The sequence below is a fragment of the Pleuronectes platessa genome, chromosome 9 (assembly GCF_947347685.1).
Source record: "Pleuronectes platessa chromosome 9, fPlePla1.1, whole genome shotgun sequence".
Taxonomy (NCBI): Eukaryota; Metazoa; Chordata; class Actinopteri; order Pleuronectiformes; family Pleuronectidae; genus Pleuronectes; species Pleuronectes platessa.
This window is the reverse complement of record NC_070634.1, coordinates 10,993,892-11,014,590: the sequence shown is the minus strand read 5'-3', so window position 1 is coordinate 11,014,590 and position 20,699 is coordinate 10,993,892. Positions and strand designations below refer to the sequence as shown.

At 40.6% G+C, this 20,699-nt stretch overlaps 1 protein-coding gene across 1 annotated transcript in view; it reads left to right on the top strand.

Moving 5' to 3' along the window:
- polrmt (polymerase (RNA) mitochondrial (DNA directed)) overlaps positions 1-20,699 on the top strand; it is a 45,613-nt gene that overhangs the window by 12,183 nt on the left and 12,731 nt on the right. Inside the window, exons 7-15 of the mRNA XM_053431204.1 lie at positions 1,142-1,309; positions 1,786-1,956; positions 2,995-3,234; positions 5,259-6,044; positions 6,266-6,388; positions 7,754-7,876; positions 10,098-10,277; positions 11,324-11,410; positions 13,596-13,709. Of these exons, the coding sequence (XP_053287179.1) occupies positions 1,142-1,309; positions 1,786-1,956; positions 2,995-3,234; positions 5,259-6,044; positions 6,266-6,388; positions 7,754-7,876; positions 10,098-10,277; positions 11,324-11,410; positions 13,596-13,709 (1,992 nt within the window). The remainder of the gene's footprint in view (positions 1-1,141; positions 1,310-1,785; positions 1,957-2,994; positions 3,235-5,258; positions 6,045-6,265; positions 6,389-7,753; positions 7,877-10,097; positions 10,278-11,323; positions 11,411-13,595; positions 13,710-20,699) is intronic.

The following is a 20,699-nucleotide window of genomic DNA, read 5'->3' as shown; positions in this document are numbered from 1 at the left end:
CCTGGGAAATAGGTGGAAATCTCAAAAACACTCCCAATTTTGAATATCATAGAAATGGATCTGCCCCTTTTTCGGGTTTTACACCAGAGCTTTTGTGTAATCCTGCTGCAAACAAACCAACAAATGGACAGGAGGGAAAACATCATGGTAGAGGTAATAATAGAGGGTTTGGCGTTTAATCTTAAAGCTATATATAGCCTTGTTTAAATAAAATGTGCACGTACAACAATATCTTAAATATCAACATATTATTGTTTGGTGGATTCTCACACACTGTTTAGGGTAATAGTATTTCAATTGTGTTCTTTTGAAAAAATACAGCATTTTCCACAAATGGTTTCTGTTGCTTTCTGTTCAATGGAAAACATTGCTCCATCTGTGCCAGAAGAACATCAGCTATCTTCCTGTTTTGTGCTGTAAATTTAGACTGCAACAAAGCCTGCAGATTGTCTGCAAAGCCCAACGTGCTGGCACACAATTTAAGATACAGGCTGTATCATCCTGGCAGTATTCTGCTTCGTTTCAAGTAATTCAAACTAATAAAAGACCATTTACAATGTGATGATTTATTCACATGTACCTAACTTTCCACATCCATGGGTTCCTTCTTTTTCCTCTCTAGTCTAAACTTTGAAAATATTTGCATTTCGCCCTAACCGGTTCAAAGAAGAAAGAACATATTCCCATGGTGTACTTTTTTTCTAAATCTGGCATTTACAGTCCAGCCTGGCTCGTCTGTCTCTGCAGATGGGCTTCGTAGGAAGCGAGCAGGCTGAGAGTCCCTGGTGGTCAGGAAGCATTTACAGACAGGCAGGGCAGCATAACAATGTATTGTAATGGGGAGTCGCCCTCCATCCACAACCTAGACTGCCTCTCTGCTTCAGTCAGACTGGAACTCTTAGAGTAAAACCCCTCAGCTGAAGACTGAACACAAACACAGTCATGCATAGAACGTACATATGTCACAATACATCCACAGTTGGTGGCCCTAGCTCCTGCTTAAAAATGTATGACTTTCCTTTCGGATCATGCAGTATGGGATTTCTGCAGGACTGGACATTTTATGTGACACATTCTGAACCGTTCCTGCCATCACTCAAAGTCATAAGGTCGATGTCCCACACGTGTGTTGTGTTTTCAGAGGGCGCTGCTAGCCGAGCAGCGGGCTCAATGGCAGAAGAGCCTCCTTCAGGCCCTGAGGGAGACCAAGACGATCCTGGCCAGCACAAATACCAGGGACTACAGACTCAACCTTTATCCCCACCTCTGTCTGCTGGAGGATAGAGAGTATGTGGACATCATGATACAGGTAATGCAACACACTTAACCCAGCCTGCCGCTCAATGAAATGCCAGAAACTAAGGATTTAACCAAGCATCGTCTGTGTTTGAGTCAAAGAGATTTGATTGACAGCAGCTTTGTTTTGTTTTTACGTCAAAAGAAGACCTCTGGTGATGTCACTGCTAAAACTCCTTTTTTTTCTTGACATTGCTGTTGTGTAACGACCAGTGTGTTAAACCACAAAACTCAAATCAAGTAACTGACCGTGATGACAACACCTGGAAGAGCATTGCATTTTATCTTTAGCAGCAAAAGGGAGCATACCTTTGATCCGATACCTCTGCTTCCTGCATACACATTCACAGGGCATGATGGGATTTGTGAAGTGACCATTCAGACTTTAATTAAAGAATTGCTTGTTCATTAAACTAAATCTTACAAAAGTAGAAAAACACAATTTTGCTGATGTTTTCACCTTTTGAACTATGTCCTCTTCTTTTCCAGAGTGTGGCCAACCTGCCTCCCAGTGGAGATTCGCTGAAGATTTTAGCCGGAGATCTTGGCAACAGGATCTATACAAAGTATTCTGTGCGACAGAAACATCAAAATCAGATGGTGGAGAAGCTGAGCAAAATCTACTGCAGTTATACAGACTTGCTGGCCAAAGATACCAAGGTAGAGAAATTCTAAGTTTCTTAAAGATGCTCCAGATGTATATTTATTTTTATTGCTGCTTTTGTGTTGTATACTTCCTCACAGAGCTTCATAAGCATTACATATTGAATTGATGCTTCTCTTCAGTCTGCGAAAAGGCTCATGTCATCACGATTATAAGTAGCAGGAGCTCATTATACTCCAGCAGCTAGATCTCAGTTAACGTGTTTTCTTCATGGAAGTTGCTTCACATTCCACCTATGTAGTTAAATGTATGCCTGTTAGGTATTTTTTTTTGTCCTTTGTTGTTATGACAAAAAACTGAGTTCATTAACATTTTTATTCATCCACTTTGAAAGTTAAACACTGTAAATGTTTGACTAAACTGCCTCTCAACTCTGCTCGGCCTTATTTATTGAGGCTTAACGTTGTTGTACTGAAAGTAACTGACACTGTGTTGTTCACTTCTATAGTTTCTTACACATTCAGCTTCTACTTTGAACTGGTTCAGTAGAATAAGATTGTATTTAGTATACTTTCTCCTGAACCAAATCATGTTTATTATACTAGCTACATTCCTACCTTCCTTTCTTCATCCAGTGGGTTCTTTCACTACACTATCTAGTCAGTTATTGGAAAAATTCCAAGCACCTGTTTTGAATAAATTTAGGTTTTTGATATTTTTTAAGCAAAGGTCATTATTTTCATATTAGAATCTGTTCTGCTTTTCTCTGTGTCTTAACTTTGTGAGCAGAATATATAGATATTAGAAAGATTACATAACAATACTTTGATTTAACATTTGAGAAGGTAATCACCACATTGTTTAATAATGAAAGCAATGATTGGTTTTAATCTGGGCTTTTACAATATCCATTAAATATTGAAATACCACCTACCTACTGTAGTTAAAGACTTCATGGCTTATTTCAGTAAGACTTTCAGTGTCTTTGCTTTTTGCAAGATATTAGCATTATCATACTCCATGGTGTTTTTCATATGAGGAAAATATCTAAATCACAAAAAGACAATAACCCGCTTCTGATTGTCTCCCTCCAGGAGTATGACGTCCTTCCCAGGGAGCATTGGTGTAACCTGGAGATGGAGTCGACTTCAGGACCCATGTTGCAGGGGGGGGAGACAAGCTGGCCGTACATAGTGACTCTGGAGCTGGGCACGTGCTTGGTGGATATGATGGTGAAGAACCTTAAAATTAATAGTGACATCCTGAACCCAGCCCAAGAAAGGAAGCGCATCCCCGTCCTCTACCACATGTACACCTTCCGCAGCATCCGACAGGTACATTCACTGAACTTGCTTCTCTGATATGTAGGGGCAGTCTGTTCTGCAACTTTGGAGTGAATAGTCTTTTCATCTGACATTTATTTGGACATTTTTTTTAAGGTTTAGTCATCAGAATCTCCTGCAAGCTACGACTGAGGATCTAAGTATTTGAAAAGATAACGTTTAAAATAAAATTAATAAAGCAGTTCATGACAAGGACCTTCCATCGGTCAAATTATAATTCTTGTGACATTTGAAAATTATAAACAGTTAATTAAAAGATTGACCATGTAAGGTATAAGTACAGTTGACATGTAATGAGGAAAGAAGCATAGCTGAGTAGAAATGAGGAAAATACCTGAAAACACTTGACCTTCCCTTGGACTGGAAGAGTGTCTGCCCCTCTAAAGCCTTGTCTATTTGAACAGCCTCCTATCCAATGTGAAGCTCCAAAGAGTGTGAATTATAAAACCATTTCATCCCTGCGACTTGGCAGGGGGAACAGTTGAGTAAGATGAATAGGCTCCAGCCTAATCCCTTTTTTAGTGTCGCCTTAATTGGCTCACTGATTTATTGCCATGGGACCCTGCAGGAAGGTGAGGCAACCCTGTCAGTGAACAGAAGCAGAAAGAGAACAAGAAGTGGAGTTTTTTGCAGTGACGAAGGGAAATTCAGGAACAGAATTAAGTTCTTATGCATTTTTTCAATCCTCTGTCATTTCGCCTCGACTTTTTTTCCCTCTCCGCCTAGTTTTGCTCATCAGGGGAGCATCCTAATGATTTTATAGCACAGCATGACAGGCTGACTCATGCAAGCAATTCTGAGGCCTTTTCATTTTTTTGTTTTTCTAATAATGGTCTTAATGTCCAGTTGTACAGACTCCGAGTTTATTGCATTATAGCAAAGACAGTAATCCTCTTATATCGATTTTAAAATGGTATCAGAAGGTCAGAATGCGGGTTTTCACCTGCTACTAAACAGGATTTGTAATAATTAAAGGTTCAGTGTAGAATTTAGTGAAATCTGGTGGTGAAGTTTCATGTTGCAGCTGAATACCCCTCCCCCTCTCCTTCCAAACATGAAAGAGAACCTGTGGTAGCATTCAAAAGGTGTTTAGTATGTCCAGTCTGGGCTACTGTTAAAAAAAATGGCGGCTTCCTCGAAATCAGAGGTCTTCACCAGGGGGTCCGTGCCCCCTAGGGGGTCCGCGGAGGTACTGCAGGGGGGTCGCGAAATGTTTGGTTGATTCGAATTTTAAAAAAAATTCACAAATTTAAATGTCTTTAAATACACATTAACATGCATCCGACATATTGAGAGGCTGATTTGACCCTCTGCCTGACAGCCTCCATCCGTCCAAGATTAGATAAGTTGTGTGCTACCCATCAGGGTCAGACATCTCACTGATGTGGGAGTATGTGTGTCATCCAGAGATGGCCTGAGGATTCACTATCTCTTCTACATGTACGTTTAAAATTAAAACATGAATCTGTGAATTACTTTAATAGCTCAGTGTTGTATGCAAGATGTATGTTTATAAATGGCAGTGGCATGGCCACCCTGTACCTAGCACATGTTTAAATTAAAAACATGACTATATGAGCCTGTGTTATATTTGAATAGCTTAGTATTGAATGCACAATAACAGGGTAGCTATGTTTATATATGGCACTAGGCCTAGCTTAATATAAAAGACAATTTTATACAATTTATATAGTAGGGGGTCCCCGCTCCATCTTTCCACCAGTTTTGGGGTCCTTGGCCTGAAAAACGTTGAAGACCCCTGCTCTAAATAATAAAGTATTTAAATGTAAGGGGCCCATTCTAGGGTAAAGAAAACGACAACTTCTAAAATTTAGATGAAACACACTATTCAAAACGTCAATAGGATTATTTTGATCCCTATAGATCCCTTTTATTTAAATCTTACACGCTGGACCTTTAGACATTGAAGTGAAAATAATTGTTGTCTCTGTTTATGAGCGATTTATTTTGTGTGGCTGTTCATTTGAGGTTTCTTATTTGATTTTTTCCACCAGATCGGTTTCATCAAGCTCCACCCCATCCTGTCTCAGATGCAACAGGAAGCCATGGAGACCAAGCTGACCTTTGACTCATACGTGATGCCTATGCTGTGCCCTCCTGTGCCCTGGACTTCTGTGAAGTTTGGAGCCTACCTGCTGACACCGGCTAAGCTGATGCGCACAGTGGATGGGGCCATCCAACACGAGGTGTTGCTGGAGAAATGCCAGAACCTCCACGCAGTCCTGGACTCTCTCAACCAGCTGGGCAGCTCTGCCTGGAGGATCAACAAACCTCTGTTGGATATAATTATCTCCATCTTCAACGACCGGGGAAATGATAAGCTAGACGTCCCTCCTCCACTATCGGAGGCCCCCAAATTACCCCACTTCAATCCTCAAGATCCCAATCACACAGCTTCTGAGAAGGCCCATATGAGGAGAGAGGTGATCATGGCCAAAAAGAAATACAGTGAGATGCACAGCCTGCGTATGGATGCCCTCTATAAACTCTCCATCGCCAACCACATGCGGGATGATATTTTCTGGTTCCCTCACAACATGGACTTCAGGGGTCGTACCTACCCCTGTCCTCCATACTTTAATCACCTAGGGAGTGACGTGACTCGGGCCATCCTTTTGTTTGCTGAGGGGAAGCCCCTCGGTCCCAAGGGCCTTGACTGGCTAAAGATCCACTTAGTCAATCTGACAGGGTTAAAGAAGAGGAGCTCGCTACAGGGACGGCTTGAGTACGCCAACACAATCATGGAGGACATACTGGACTCTGCCGACAACCCTCTCAATGTCAGTTAAGCACAGTGAAGCACACACACACAAAAACACACACACTTCTTAAAGATATACAAAGACTTTGAAAAAATATTCATGAAATTCATGAAATATTGAGATCATATTATAACCAAAATAAGGATATAAATATCTGTCAAAGCTTGTAGTAAAAATCCTTCTCCATCTGTGTACATGTGTGCAGGATAACACCAGGTGCTTTTTTTTGTCTCTCTCAGGGTAAAAAGTGGTGGATGAATGCGGATGAGCCTTGGCAGGCTCTGGCATGCTGCATGGAAATAGCCACGGCTGTGAGATCTCCTGATCCAGCACAGTTCATCTCCAACTTTCCAGTTCATCAGGTAAATTGATTATTTATCTGTTTACAAAGATCAATAGGGATTTGAATGTCCCATCTCCTCCTACCAATGTGTCCTTTAATAAGACGTTTGATTGAAAACAGATGAAAAAAACTGAAATGATGCGAAAAGATTATTCTTTAAGATTTTTTATATCTTGCATTACCTGAGGCCAATTGCAGTGCTCTCTGCCATTTAGTCATGAGTAATAGTGCCGTCTTAGAGGACTCATCAAGATCCAAAAGCCAAGACTCCCCGAGCCACGTGCAGCCATTTCATGTCTTCTGTCACAAGCCTGCAGCTGAGATCTTACAGACCAGACCACAGCTTGAGCCGTCATGTGCTGAGGTCTGGCATTTAGGTGCCAGCCTTTAATGTAGAAACCGAAGAAACAAACAAATCCTCTACAATAGACTCTATGTTGTGCAGCCTTATGGAGTTCAGTAATTTACACTCTTCTAAAAGTAATCTTTAGCATTTATAATTTTTTTTTAAGTAATTGAACACAACATCACAGGGCCATGTTGAATATCTGTGTCATAGTTTTGCTTTTATTTGGCACTTGTCTCTCCTTTATGTTGCTTTTATTAATTCACATTTGATAGAGAGATTTATACTCTAGTGATTTATAGAAAAAGATCAAATAAAAAGCATCACAACAAGACATACTGTGCATCACAGTACTGAGCAGTTCACACAGAAGTGCGTGTATTCAGTTTGGCTCAGGGAATTTACACATCTTCCTTCAACCTGCTCAGGGACTGGAGATGAAAATCTAATATACTAGCATCAAATGAATGTGTTAATCAATGTGTATTGCACCTTTTTATATATGAATAAATCAAGGAAAGGAAATAATTTGCCTAAATTAGTCGGTTTGTGTGAGGCTTTTCAATGCAGGTGCAGAGCTTAATTGGACAGATTCATACGTCTGTATTCTGAATATCAGATCCATGTTTCTTTACCACAGTAGAAAGAAATAAAGATAGATGGATAGATGAAAGTCAGATATTGCTTTGAATGTGTTAATAGTATGACAATAAATGTAAAATTCCCTTTTGCAATTGTTGCTCTTGGTTATGGGACATGGTGATCTGTTGTTATAAACATCATCGGTTGAGCTGATGGTCACATTCTTAATTTGACCGTTTATCCCCTCTTTCCTATTTGTCTTTCTTCTCTTCTTGTTCTTCTACTTTAACTTTCTTTAAATCACCTGTTCTGTGTTATGTTCACCTGTCCCCCTCCTCCCTGTGACGACCTCTCCCTCTCTGCACTGACCTCTCTAATTCTTCTTGCTCTCTCTCTTCTCCTTTCCTACACTTCACTGCTTTAATCTCTCCTCCCCTCTCTACACCGCTCCTCCAGGACGGCTCCTGTAATGGGCTCCAGCACTACGCCGCTTTAGGCAGGGATGTGATTGGTGCCACCTCAGTCAACCTCTTGCCCTGTGACGTGCCCCAGGATGTGTACAGCGGAGTAGCACAGCAGGTCAGTACCAGTGGGCAGCTTTTTATGGTTTGGATCATTTTTGTTCCTCTTCTTTGAGGTGCTGGTTGGAGGGTACACAAAATAACTGAATCCGGGCTGATTTCAGTTGCAAGGCACGTTGCACTTGCTCAGCGGTTAATATTAAGATGACTCACTCGATCCCATACTGAGTGACAGACAGATGACTGAGAATATATCTCAAGTTTCCCACTTGAGGTTTCACTTTTAAATGTGCCCTGTTTCTCAGTCATGGCATAAGAGCGCAGCGAGAGGTGACATATTTTATAGAGAAACAATTTGAAGTTAACTCTGGTGTTTTGACATGTCAGTACATGAGGAATCAGAGAGCTGAGAGGCTTGGAGTTATCGGTGAGTGCAGTTTGCTACAGGACAATATTTTACTTATCAATCTTCTAAATCTACTTACCTCTGTCAGTATGTCTGTCAGTCTGTCTGCCTGTGGAATGCAAATTTTGAAAACTGTTCACACTTAGCCTGTGCATTTTTAAGGTCGCAAGGAAGTGTAGTGTCAAATTTTGCAATTTGGAACTGTGAAATATTCAATATTAATAATAAACTTTGTATAAACAGACGACCAGCGCTCTGTAAAAGGCGGTGTACCTTCAGTCTGTCGACCGAGTTGAACTTGTTCTCTTCTTCATCCTCGGATGAACCACAACAGTGGTCAGTGTCTTGGTCAAACCGCGGGTCAACATCGCCACAAGATTTTGAGGAATCATTTTTTTAATGTCACCATTTCAGACTGACAGACATTCACGGGTGCTGATCTCTGTTGTGGCAACAACATTCATAGAATCTCTTCCTCTCATGCAATTTTTCTATAAGCACAACATACATTATGTTGCTGCAATGCTGCAAGGCTTCATTTATATATTAAAGTCTTGAACTTGGGTCTGAAGATTGTGTGGAATGCATTACTGACCTGTGGAATGTCCCACTAATGACAAGGAATATTTCAGAAATAGGCCTGAGAGAATTAGTACAGGACAAGGAATCAGGCCATTCCAAACAGACAGTTTTAGAATGTGCATTGCTCTGGTATTTATAATTCTTTCAAACATCTCACTTTTGGGCTACGCTGTCACAGATCTTACTCATTCTTTTCATGCTGATTTGGTGACACTAGAGACCTATGGAACTGTAATGTCCTGTTCCTCGAGTCCCCTCAAAATGTTCCCCCTTCATCAGCCCACATCTCCCTAAATTAGGATATGCGAGAAAATTTCAGTTCCATTGGTTTCTCGTGTGACCAAATGCATCGGCATGCCAAATTTTCATTAAAGGGTTAGGGTTAGGGTTAGGCTGACGATATATCCCAATAACCCATTCATTTCTAGATGGTACTGTTAATTATCAGGCTTCTGAAATGGCAAACTACTGTTTACTTGCAACGTTAAGCCGTACAACACTGCCAATTCATATTACTGAAGAATGCAGGGAATAAAGTTCTCCACTGCAACAACAGGTCTCCTGATTCCAGAGAAGGAGAGGGGTCTACCTGCAGGACTCCTCTTTGCATGAAACCCCACAGAAGCCGTCATGCAGAGAAGCCCAGTGTGAGATCAGTGTAGATCTGAAGAGAAGCAAAAACCAAGGGAGGGGGCCGTGTGAGCGTGCACGAAACCATTAGATGTAGAACATAAGCTGTTTGAACAGTTTACAGACAGTTTATTACCCAAATGCAAATGTTTATGAACGATAAGGGTGTGTAGCTTAACATCATTCAGTTCAAGCTGCCTCTGCTGCTTTAAAATAATAACCTATGGGAAGTTATTTGCCTTGCCCCCCCAAAAAATAAATATCTGGACTGTGGACTGTCATAAATCAGTAAAGTTTACTGGCCCTTCAGTTTCTTGTGTGCTTTTCTCCCTGTGTGCCTTTTACCACATGAAGGTGATGCTTGTTTGTCACAGGACTGAGCTCATTAGCAATCACAATTAAATAAATGCTGTTTGACATTCTAGACTAATGCAAAAGTTGTGCGCAGCAGCATGAACTCTATCCCACACTGATCTAATTAATCTATCAACCAAGAGACAGAATATAACAAGTTGCTGCTTTGATAATTTATTAATTCCATACAAATAAGATATTTGCTGGCATCATTTGGGGTTTTCAGAGATACTATTAATGAACAATTATTTGGCTATTCAAGAAAATAATAGGCTGTTTAATCAACAATAAAAATGTTGTGTTTCAGGTGGAGGAGTTCCGAGCCGAGGATGCAGAGAGTGGTGTGAAGATCGCCAAGGTCCTGGAGGGCTTCATCAGCAGGAAGGTGGTCAAACAGACGGTGATGACTGTGGTGTACGGGGTGACACGTTATGGGGGACGCCTCCAGATAGAGAAGAGACTGAAGGAGATTGATGACTTCCCCAAGGTACAGTGGTGGCGGTGGAGGAGGACGGTGATGTCTGTGGCCGAGGGGCTTCCCTCGCACAATGTACTGTTTTATTTTTAGCATAGCATCAGTGCGATTTCATGGACTGGCCTCTTAGCACAGGAACTTCTCCATTTGGGGCTCATGTTACACTGTCCTCTCAGGCTATGCATCCATACACACACACTGAGCCCAGATTGACTTGTATTGAGACACAAGGTCTCCTCTACTGAAGTCTATCCTCCTTTCATATTATTGCCCCATTGTCCTCTTCGTCAGCTTTGAGAAATTTTGAAGGTGTTCCCCTAAGGACTTTTAGTAAGTTTGAATTAAATCTTGCATATTCATTACATTTGCATATTATAATAGTGCAGTGAGATAAAGTATTTCATGGTTGAATAAGGGAGGCCTTGCATGTAATACAGCCATATTACATTATCAGGAAATACTAATTGATATCCTCTGCTTAGCCTGTCAAGATCTATTTTTAGTTCAAAACCATCACACTTTACATTTTGGTTGGACAAAAAAGATCTGTTGATGGACACACCCATTCTGTCAAATGACACCATGGCATTTCATCGTCTTACAGCACTGTAGTGCTTATTACCAGTCATACAGATATACAGCTCCTTACAATAATCTCATTGTTTGTGTAAATGGGATCACCATGGTCCCACTATCGGTGTATCTACCATCTCACAGCCAGACTATTGTGCTAAATGACTTCTGCATAATGTCCTTAATTGTTTAAACAGGGAATTAGGGGGAAGTGTAATTGTGACTGATTACCGGGAGATGGATGAGGGGGTGAGGCAGCTCCAGCGGAGGGGGAGATCATATCTCTGTAATGATATGAGAACTGTGCCTTTTCCATTGTGTGCCGTAACTCTTATCATTTATTTTTGCATTACACATGAATCCTTGATAATAAAAAGTCAAAATAGTCTTTCAAGTTTTATATATTTAATTGTTTCCCCTGAAGCAGAAAAACAATGTGTGTTTATAATATTTGAATATACAAGCTTAATTAACTTTTTTTTCAGGAGCATGTCTGGGATGCGTCCCATTACCTGGTGCGACTGGTGTTCACTGGCCTAAAAGAGATGTTTACAGGGACCAGAGAGATCCAGGTGAGTTAAATACAATGGCACTCAGCAGATTATCTACCAGCACCAAGGCCCAACATTTCCCTGAAATAAATTGAAACCACACCAAATTGCACACACTCATTAATATCAGGCTCCTAAATATGTCGAAAAACATAACCGTAATTTCAAAATGTAAAAAAATACCCAGCGCTGCACCGAATTTAAATTGCGTCTTTCCTCTCCCATATTGCATCCTTCCAACTAGTGTTAAAGTAATCTGTCTAAAAACAGCAATATCCACTTGCACTTGTGTGTTTCTAACTGCATAACAGAAATGATATGCAGTCACTCTTCTTGTCTCTATATACCCACACATGCATTAAATAGTATTTTTTATTGAGGCATTAAGCAAACAAAAATCCTCTATCATGAAACATGATGCACACAGAAGGTTTTATTTTTTTCCATGACCAAGATTACAGACCTACTGTTTGATGATGTTTTGAATCAGCTTTGTATCATCAGTCTGAAAATCTCCCTGACGCAACTCAGACACAAATCCAAATGTTCAGGGATGAGATAATATTTATAAATGTTACGCAGCAAGTGACAATGAATAATTGTGATCCATTACAATTGATCTTGAAACAAATTGGGGATTTCTCTGGGTCTGAACATTGTTCGAATCATTTTGGATACTGAAGGTCAACAAATATAAAAGTTAGTTCCAGTTGTTTTCAGAAATTTTAATGAAGGATTTTTAAGTATTAGATCTTTTAACTAATATGGTTCTGAATGGTTTGAAAATGGTGGCAGTGCAAATTGATATGCCTTACTCTAACATTCATGCGGAATAAATAGTGCCGTGCTGAGCACACATGGATCAGATTATCTAAAGAAGTTTCCCCTGACAGCAGCAGCAGAGGACTAACCTCTCACTGACATTAGAACTTTTCTTTCTAATTAAAACGAAATTTCCTTTTCCAGAAAAAATCTTCTGAATTTTTTTAATCCTCACACACCCCTCACACGCCATTTCTTACTACTGACCTAGTACTGCATATAGGATTTATTTTTATGAATGACTACTTCACTATTACCCCAGCAACAACACCCATTTATCACGTAGACTCCATTTATAGATGCAGGACTTGCACCTGGTATGAGATTGTATATTAACTGCACAGGCAAAGACTGGTGCGATAATAGAACCACCACCCACTGCTGGTTTGAGTGTCCTCTGGGGAATGTGTTCGGACAGACTCAGTCTCAGCTGAAAAAATTCCAGCCCCATCATGCCTCAGTGCCGACCTGAAGTTCTTGTGTGCGAGTGTGTGTTTGTGTGTGTGTGTGCACCTGCTGCTTTAAAATGGGTCACATCCTCTTGCTTGTATTGTGAGTAGGGGGAGGTAGCTGATCAGTTGGTGGGGCTGACCTGACCTGACCTTTGCTCCCACATTGATACACAGAGGTTTATTTCCATCTTATTCCCTAAATACAGATATTCATTCCCTACAAATCTGTCACTGTCCACACTATACTCTCCCTCTCTGTCATCCCCTTATCAGTCTGGTGATTGATCAGTCTCTCCAGCCATCTCTCTATTTAATCTCTCTCCTGCTTCTCTGCATTCACACTATCTTCATTTCATTGTGTGTGGGAATATGCGGAAGGCAGGTGATGATGACTGGAGCTGCTTTGGGCCAGACTGCTACCTAGAATTGATAGGATGTATTTATCTTCCCTTCAGCTCAGTATGAATGTGTGTGGGGGGGTATTTTTATAGTGTGTGAGGACGAAGACACATGTGGGACATTAATAGGGCTTCTGTTTGTGCAGACAGACTGTGCCAGACATGTCTTGTGTACTGTTGCACTTGCAATTTTTAGAACACGCTACAAACTTCTCACCTCTTCCTCGAGTTTGCAACAATTGTTTGCAGCAGTTTTAAGAAGCCGCAGACCTAAATGCATCAATCATCTGTTGATACTGTGGAGATTCTAAAATGCATCCATGTTTCAAATGCACCATAGTGTCTTTATATGTATAGCCTAATTTATTCCTTTCTTGACCAAACAAACCATGAACTGTCTGATTTGAGTGACTCTCAATAGGCAGAACCCAAAAGGCAGGTATTGACTCTATAACAGTGAAGTGCATTGAATATATTGTATATCCTGCAATCAAGTGTGTGTCCTCACTACCTGCTGTCATCCTTCTGTCGCAGGATTGGCTGACAGAGAGCGCAAGGCTCATCTCCAAGTCTGGCCACACTGTGGAGTGGGTGACACCCCTGGGTTTACCCGTCATTCAGCCTTACCATCGCACACGCAACCAAATGGTAAGTCGGCATGTGTTGGTTTTCTTAACTAATATCTCTAAAGTGAAGATAAATGCATTTGTACACACACTATATGTGGGAATTCTTCTCCTGGGCTCCAGGTGTGCTGTACTCCCAGCGGCAAGTTTCACGCTCGAAGGTCTTACCAGTAAAACACAGATTGTATTGTATGACTTCAGTTTTAAGGGGTGGCACTGGTGTTAGCAATTACTACACAAAAATTCTCATAAAGCAGATTTTGACTTGAGCCAGGCCATATAACAATGACAGCAGTCATTAAAATGCAATATGGAATCGGTACTCACGAGTTGGCCAGTACACAAATTCTATGTATCGGAAACATTATTGGGAAGGAAAAAAAAATCCCATCTCAAGTATTTTGACAATTGACGTCCATGTCCAATCCACTAATGTGGATGAGGCAGGATTTATAAGTTATTTTGCTGCTGGCCACCATCTTATATCATGTTGTCCATCTTTATATACAGCCTATTGTGTGTAGAATGAATCACATGGTTTAACACGTAACAAAACTGTTTTGCTGGACTTTTAGTTCATAAAGCTGAACTATTGGTGTTATCTGTTTTTTCTTTCAAATCCGGACAGTTGTTAGAATTTATATCAACAGTCTGATGCACCACGCACAATCTTTGTATGTCCAGAATAGTTTCCCTCAGTATATGATAGACAGCATGGCCAATTATAGGCCTGTCTATATTTCTCTGTATTTTCAGAAATTAACCAGCTGACCTTTCGGTTGCTCGGCCGCCTATCGGCTTTTCTCAACTCTCACAACATGCTCAGTATTTCCACAGCGGACCTTTTCGTGGCTCACGTTGTTTCCACCTTTTAAACTCCCTTTTCTACACTATAAGCAGTACTCATTAATCTCTCTCTTGACAAACTGACCAATATGTGAAACCTTTTGTGTGTTCCAGCCTGGTGCTTTCACATAATATGTGTTAGATTTGACTCATTATTTCCTTGAGGCAGTGAGTGGATTTGGAGCATCACTTTAACTATAATTATCATTCACAGTGTAATTTCCATTCATTATGTTTCATTGGACTTTGATTGAACTCTGATGAAGCTGAGGGTGGCTGGTTTCATTACAATTACAAGAACAGGCATGCTTCTAATAGTTGTCAGCTAATGAGAACAAGATTTTTGTCTCCACACAACCAGCCCACACATTTTGCTCCACTTTTACTTGCTTTTGGTAACAGCCTAAGTGCCAAGACATCGCTTTACATGTGATTTGGGCGGCTGCTCATGAGGTAGAACAGGTCATCCACTAACCAGAAGGTTATTGGTTTAATCGCCATCTCCTCCAGTCTGAATGCGGAGGTGTCCTTGGGCAAGGTATTGAGTTATAAATTGGCAATTGTTCCTGCAGAGTGTGAATCGTGTGTGAAATAAAAAGCATTGTGCTGTATGAGTATTTGTGAATGGGTGAATGTTTTTTGTAGTGGAAAAAACCCTCCATACCAGGATCTCTAATTGGGAAAATAATTGGACTTAAACAAAATTTCCCCACTGATGTCTTCAAGTAAACACTGAGCTTCTGAGATACATTGAATGTTGTTTTGGATTCAGAGTACTCACAACCCAGACCCTCTGTTCTTCCAAAAACTATTATTAAGAAAAACTCAAATAATTAAATAATCTCTTTCCTCTCGATCTTCCCCTGCATGAGACCTCCAGCTGCCGCAGGCATCTTCAAATACTTTAGAAATGTTCAATTTGACTCAAGGATAAATATATACGTTTTTAAAGTTGAAAGGTCAAAGTGGATGTGACCTCACGAAACACATTTAAATGGTCTGTATTTAGATAATGGGTTTCTAAACATGATGACCACTCAAAGCGCTTTATAGTACAGTTTTGACATTCACCCATTCACATTCCAACAGTGTGCTGCATTTTCTCTGGGTGAGTTTCATGACTGTGATGATGTCATGCACAAACATTCAACTGGACTCATGGATGAGTGGGTTATATTTTAGTGGTCAGGGAGCAGGGTCACTGTGTCCTTAAAAATCTATTTTTGCCTTTTTCACACATTCTCTTGAGAACGCCTTTAGAGAATTTAAATAGGCACCAAGGTTCACTAAGACTCACTGAATCACTGATTATATTCGGGTGGTCAAAGGTCAAAGCCAGGATGGTCGTCTCACAAAATATGTTTTTGGCCTCTTGAACAAATCTCAAGTCTGCCTCTAGGGGATTTTTTCAAATTGTGACCAGTTGTCACTTGGACTCATAGATTAACTGATTTGATTTAAGTGGTCAAAGGTCAGAGTGACAAAATGAATGTATACTGAAACTGCACTGGTGGAGTGAGACAGTTTATTTTTTTTCTGCTCCACAGAAAATCCAACCAGCTAAAACAGTGTTTGCCTCAGTATTCTCAATATGCCGGATTATCATGGAGCCTTAAGTGCCCGATGCTTCACAGGTTGAATGTCCCTGCTGAGCATTCCAGGTCTCGATAGGTTTGATGAAGGAGTGCACCACTGATTAAGCAGGGTGATTGCTGTGAGTGGCGTGACTATAATGGAGCTGTATGACATTTCTGGAGTTGTTTGTCACTATGGAGATCCTGACAGTAGCACATCTCTGAGATAACGTGTCTGTGTTCCAGCACCTCTGAAGTTACTGTGACTTCGTGCCTGTGTACATGAATAGAAAAAAGTGTACGTGACTGTGTGATATTATATAGACCCAGTCTGACCTCTGACATCCTCAAGCTCATTAACGAAGAGAAAGGAGACAGACATATAGCATATGATGCCAAGCACTGCAGACATGTAGTTTGTAGGCTGACCCAGTGAGCCGCCTGCTCCGTCAGTGTGACATCCAGCAGAAGGTTACACTGGAGGGATTTTGACACCTCAGGAGCAGGTGACAGAGAGCGAGGGTGACAGATGGTGGATCCCCTCAGTGTGAAGTGATCTCTGTGGATGTTTCTTCTTTTAATAAATGAATGAATGACTTCACGGGAGAATGAGGTCTCCACCTGCGTCTCACTGATAGCTTTTTTCATCCCATGCAATAATTCTCTAATCCAGTTGCATCACTGAGCAACAAAAATGAAACCAGCTCCCTGAAAGGTCACCCTTTCCCTGCATAGCTGGATTAAATTCAATCTCCCCCTCTCCTCTCTGCCTCTTAAATCCAAGGCCACGGTGCTTCTGAGGGTCGTTAGTAATTAGACTCGAGATGGAGTGGTAAGATGAACTGTGATGTGCGGCACAAAAATCAAAAAGTAGCTACAGTAGCATCACATAGTCAGACAGGAGTGTGTCTGAATGCGAGTGTATCTCTGGGTTTTTGTGTTGGTTGTTTCCAGTGTGCACACTCCGACCTGTGTAATGGAGTATTTTCCACAGCTCATGCGAGGTGAGCAAATTAGAGTAGGATGGAGTAGCTGAATGGAGCATGAACATACATCAGGGAGGATGCCTAACAGGATTTGCAGATACTAATCGGATCAGAGGTCACTCTGGCTCAGATTCCTTGTTTATTTTTTATCCCCCCTCGCAGGCAAGGTTACAGTGAAATCTGTCTCTCAGCGGATGGTGACACGCGGGAGTCATCAGCTGGATTGGCTAGATTCGACTGGATTTGTGAAAGCTTGTGATCTAACGTCCTCTATGTGGAAAGAATCACTTTCAGTTACTTTGGGTTTTGTTTGTAATTTCCCTGGACATTAAAGCTCTGTAAATATTGTTCTCATTTCTTTTAGTTTAGTACTAAACGGTGAATTATTTGCTTTTGGCCTATAGCAATAAAAAAAATAGGGCACTGTCAATATCAATAAATAGTTAACTCCAATGTGTTTAAACACCTTAGAGTTGATGTAAAAAAACAGGCACCTGTGCATAAACATGAAAATACAACAATTAGACTGAGATTAATTTCATGTGTTCCCGTTGTTTTGAAGGTCTCAGGGCCTTTACAGTAAGTATTTACAATGTGTATTTTCATTATAGTAAAGGGAAAGTATGTAATGCCCTGCATGCCTCCCTTGCCTTGGATTATATATACAGCCTTCTCAGTGCTAACATGATGTGTAGTTGATACTGCAAAAAATATTTTGCCATTTTGGGGTGAAATAATAAAAAATGCAGTTTGAATTAGAAGGTAGAAAAGAAAAGTTTGGTAGAAAGGTCTGGAAAAAGCCAGTTAAACTGTGGCAATACTCAAGGGTGTTGTGTGTGAGTGTTCCAGCTGTTTTCCTCTTTCTCCTGGGGGAGAAGGAGAGATAGAGGACTAGGTGACCCGGAACAGCAGAGAAAAGAGTGAGTGTGAGGTGTAGATCAGAGCTGTGTTACTAACCGCAATGTGATGGATGGGGATTCCCCTCTCGGCAGCATGGCTCACATGTGGTTACTGATGGCTTTTGTATCTGTGACCATCTGTAAACGCTCAGGTGATGTTGACTGCAGGAGACTATTCCCCACAGACTCGCAGCGGGGTGAGCCAGGCTCTCGTTCATCACAGCCTCAGGGTTTGAGGAAGAGCTTGTACACAGATCATTCACTTATTCATTATAATGAACAGGACTATAGCACAGGGTAGTGACCTCAATTACACCATGGCAGTCCATTTCTCACATCTAAGGCAACATCTATTCCTCTCTCACTGCTTTTTACGTTGCCTTCTCTCCATTCCCACCATCCAGCCGATCCGTTAAGGACACAACTTTTGGATGTTAAGAACCAAGTGATGGACAGATCTCCTCACAAGCCCTCCCTGAGCAATGATGGATGAGATAGCAGCCGTGGCAGAATCTAATGGGGTTTCTCCACACTACGCTTCTATTTTAAAACCATCTCTTGATAATTGTGCGATTCTGTCATTCATCACACGGCGACCTTCAGGCGATCGACTGGAACCACTAAACCAAATAGCTCGCCAGCTATAACGTACTTCCCACCATGTGAACACCTGTCACTTTAATCCCTTTCTAGCTGTGCCTTCTTATACAGTACATGTGGCTATTAATATCTGTATGAGTTTTGATTTTACAAGTCGTCTGTCACACAGTTATCTGTTTCAGATATACATTCATACAACTTTACTATTAATAAAGCTCGTCTTTTAGAAGATAAGGTGTTGACATTTTTTTAAACCTTTAACAGTATCTTAATGCAGTTGAGAAAACATCTATATTCATAAGGAATTGTTTACTGTACAGTTTTTAGCAATATGGCTCTCAGGATGCCAGCGGGAGTTGATTGATTGGTTCGTCCAGACTGAAACACAACAAGCCCAAATTTTGACAAATTTATGACAATTTATCCTATTGACTTTGGTGATCCCCTGGACTCTTGTTAAGCCTACGCACAGCCAGTGTCCAGGGGTATTGTGTTTGTGGGTTGTCTGTATGTCGATCCCTCCGTCCCACTCTCGTGAATGCGATATCTCAAGAATGCCCTGAGGGAGTTTCTTCAAATTTGGTACAAATATTAACTTTTTCTCCTTTTAAAGGTGATATCTCTGGAACCACGTAAAGGAATCCTTTCACATTTGGCACAAACCTTCCCATGGTCTCAAGTATTGACGCAAGCATTGAATGTGATTTCTTAAGATCAGCTTAAGGGAATGTCTTCTAAATGTTCACTTGGACTCAAAGATGAGCTGTTTATATTTTGGTGCTTGGAAGTCAAAGGTCAAGGTCATAGTGACTTCACATACCTGTGAATTGGATATATTAGTACTGCCCGTAGGAAGCTCATTACATCTTGTACAATTCACCTGGACCCACTGATTAGCTGATTTGATTTTGGTGGTCAAGGTCACAGTGACCTAAAAAAACATGATTTTGGCCTCTTGAATGTGATATTTCAAGAACGCTTAAGGGAATTTCTTGAACTTTGATAAAGTGATCACGTTTCAGTGGTCAAAGGTCTCAGTGAACTGATTCATGTAAAAATATGTCCAGAGAAACTGTAAAGTTTAACGAGCTGAGACATACAACCTCATTCCGTATGTATAGTTTTTGAGTTAAATGTTGAAACTATTGGATAGATTCAAACAATCATTTTCTTCTCCCGATGGATGGTGTAATATGTCAGACGTTTGCAGTGTTTCTTAATAAGTTAAACTAATACAAACTAGGTCTTATATATAAAGTCATAATTATGTCAAAATGTATTAATTTAGAATTAAATGATAAACGTATGTTGTCCTTTTTCAACGTTAGAGATTAGCATTCTGTAATACAACTACAAACAACACAAACATGGAACTCATAACTGACAGCCGACCAACACCATAATCAGATTTTATTTCAGTACAATTGACTCGGCTGTGGGAAAAAACATAAATACCTACTCTGCCTGTAGTTTGTGATTTAAAGTGGCATATCATGGGCTATTTTTTAATAGACTACTCTTGAACTGTGATATTCCTTCATATCTGTCTTAGTTGACAATTTAATTCATAATGGCTTGTAATTCCTCCTTATTATCAAACGTTCAGTGATAACATGCATTAAAAAATGGTTGGTTAGGCTGTAATTGTTATTTCTCTTGTTTCATCGAAAGCCAGATAGAAAAACTGGACATTTTCTTCTGTGTTTTGTCTATATTTTGTATCAGTAAACCAACCTTCGAGCAAAACTGACGATGGAACAGTTTTGCTTTGTGTTGTTCTCGCAGCACCACAGGACGTTTCCCATCCCTGTTTATATTCAGATTATAAGGAGATGCTCCACAGACACTGAATAGTGGAACCACTATCCTGACACCCATGCTGTCGTTTCAGCTACATACAGAGACATTAAATCATAGTTTCAAGCCTTGCATTCAATTAAAACTCATTTGGATGTTATACCTTAAACAAAGGTCACTCGCTGAGGGAAATATGGAATGTCAGTGGCCCACATTATACATTGAAATCTTATTGGCCCGATTTCCAACTCCAGTTTTCATCTATGCTGACTTTGCTGAAATCAATAACCAGAATCATGGAGTCAAGAGC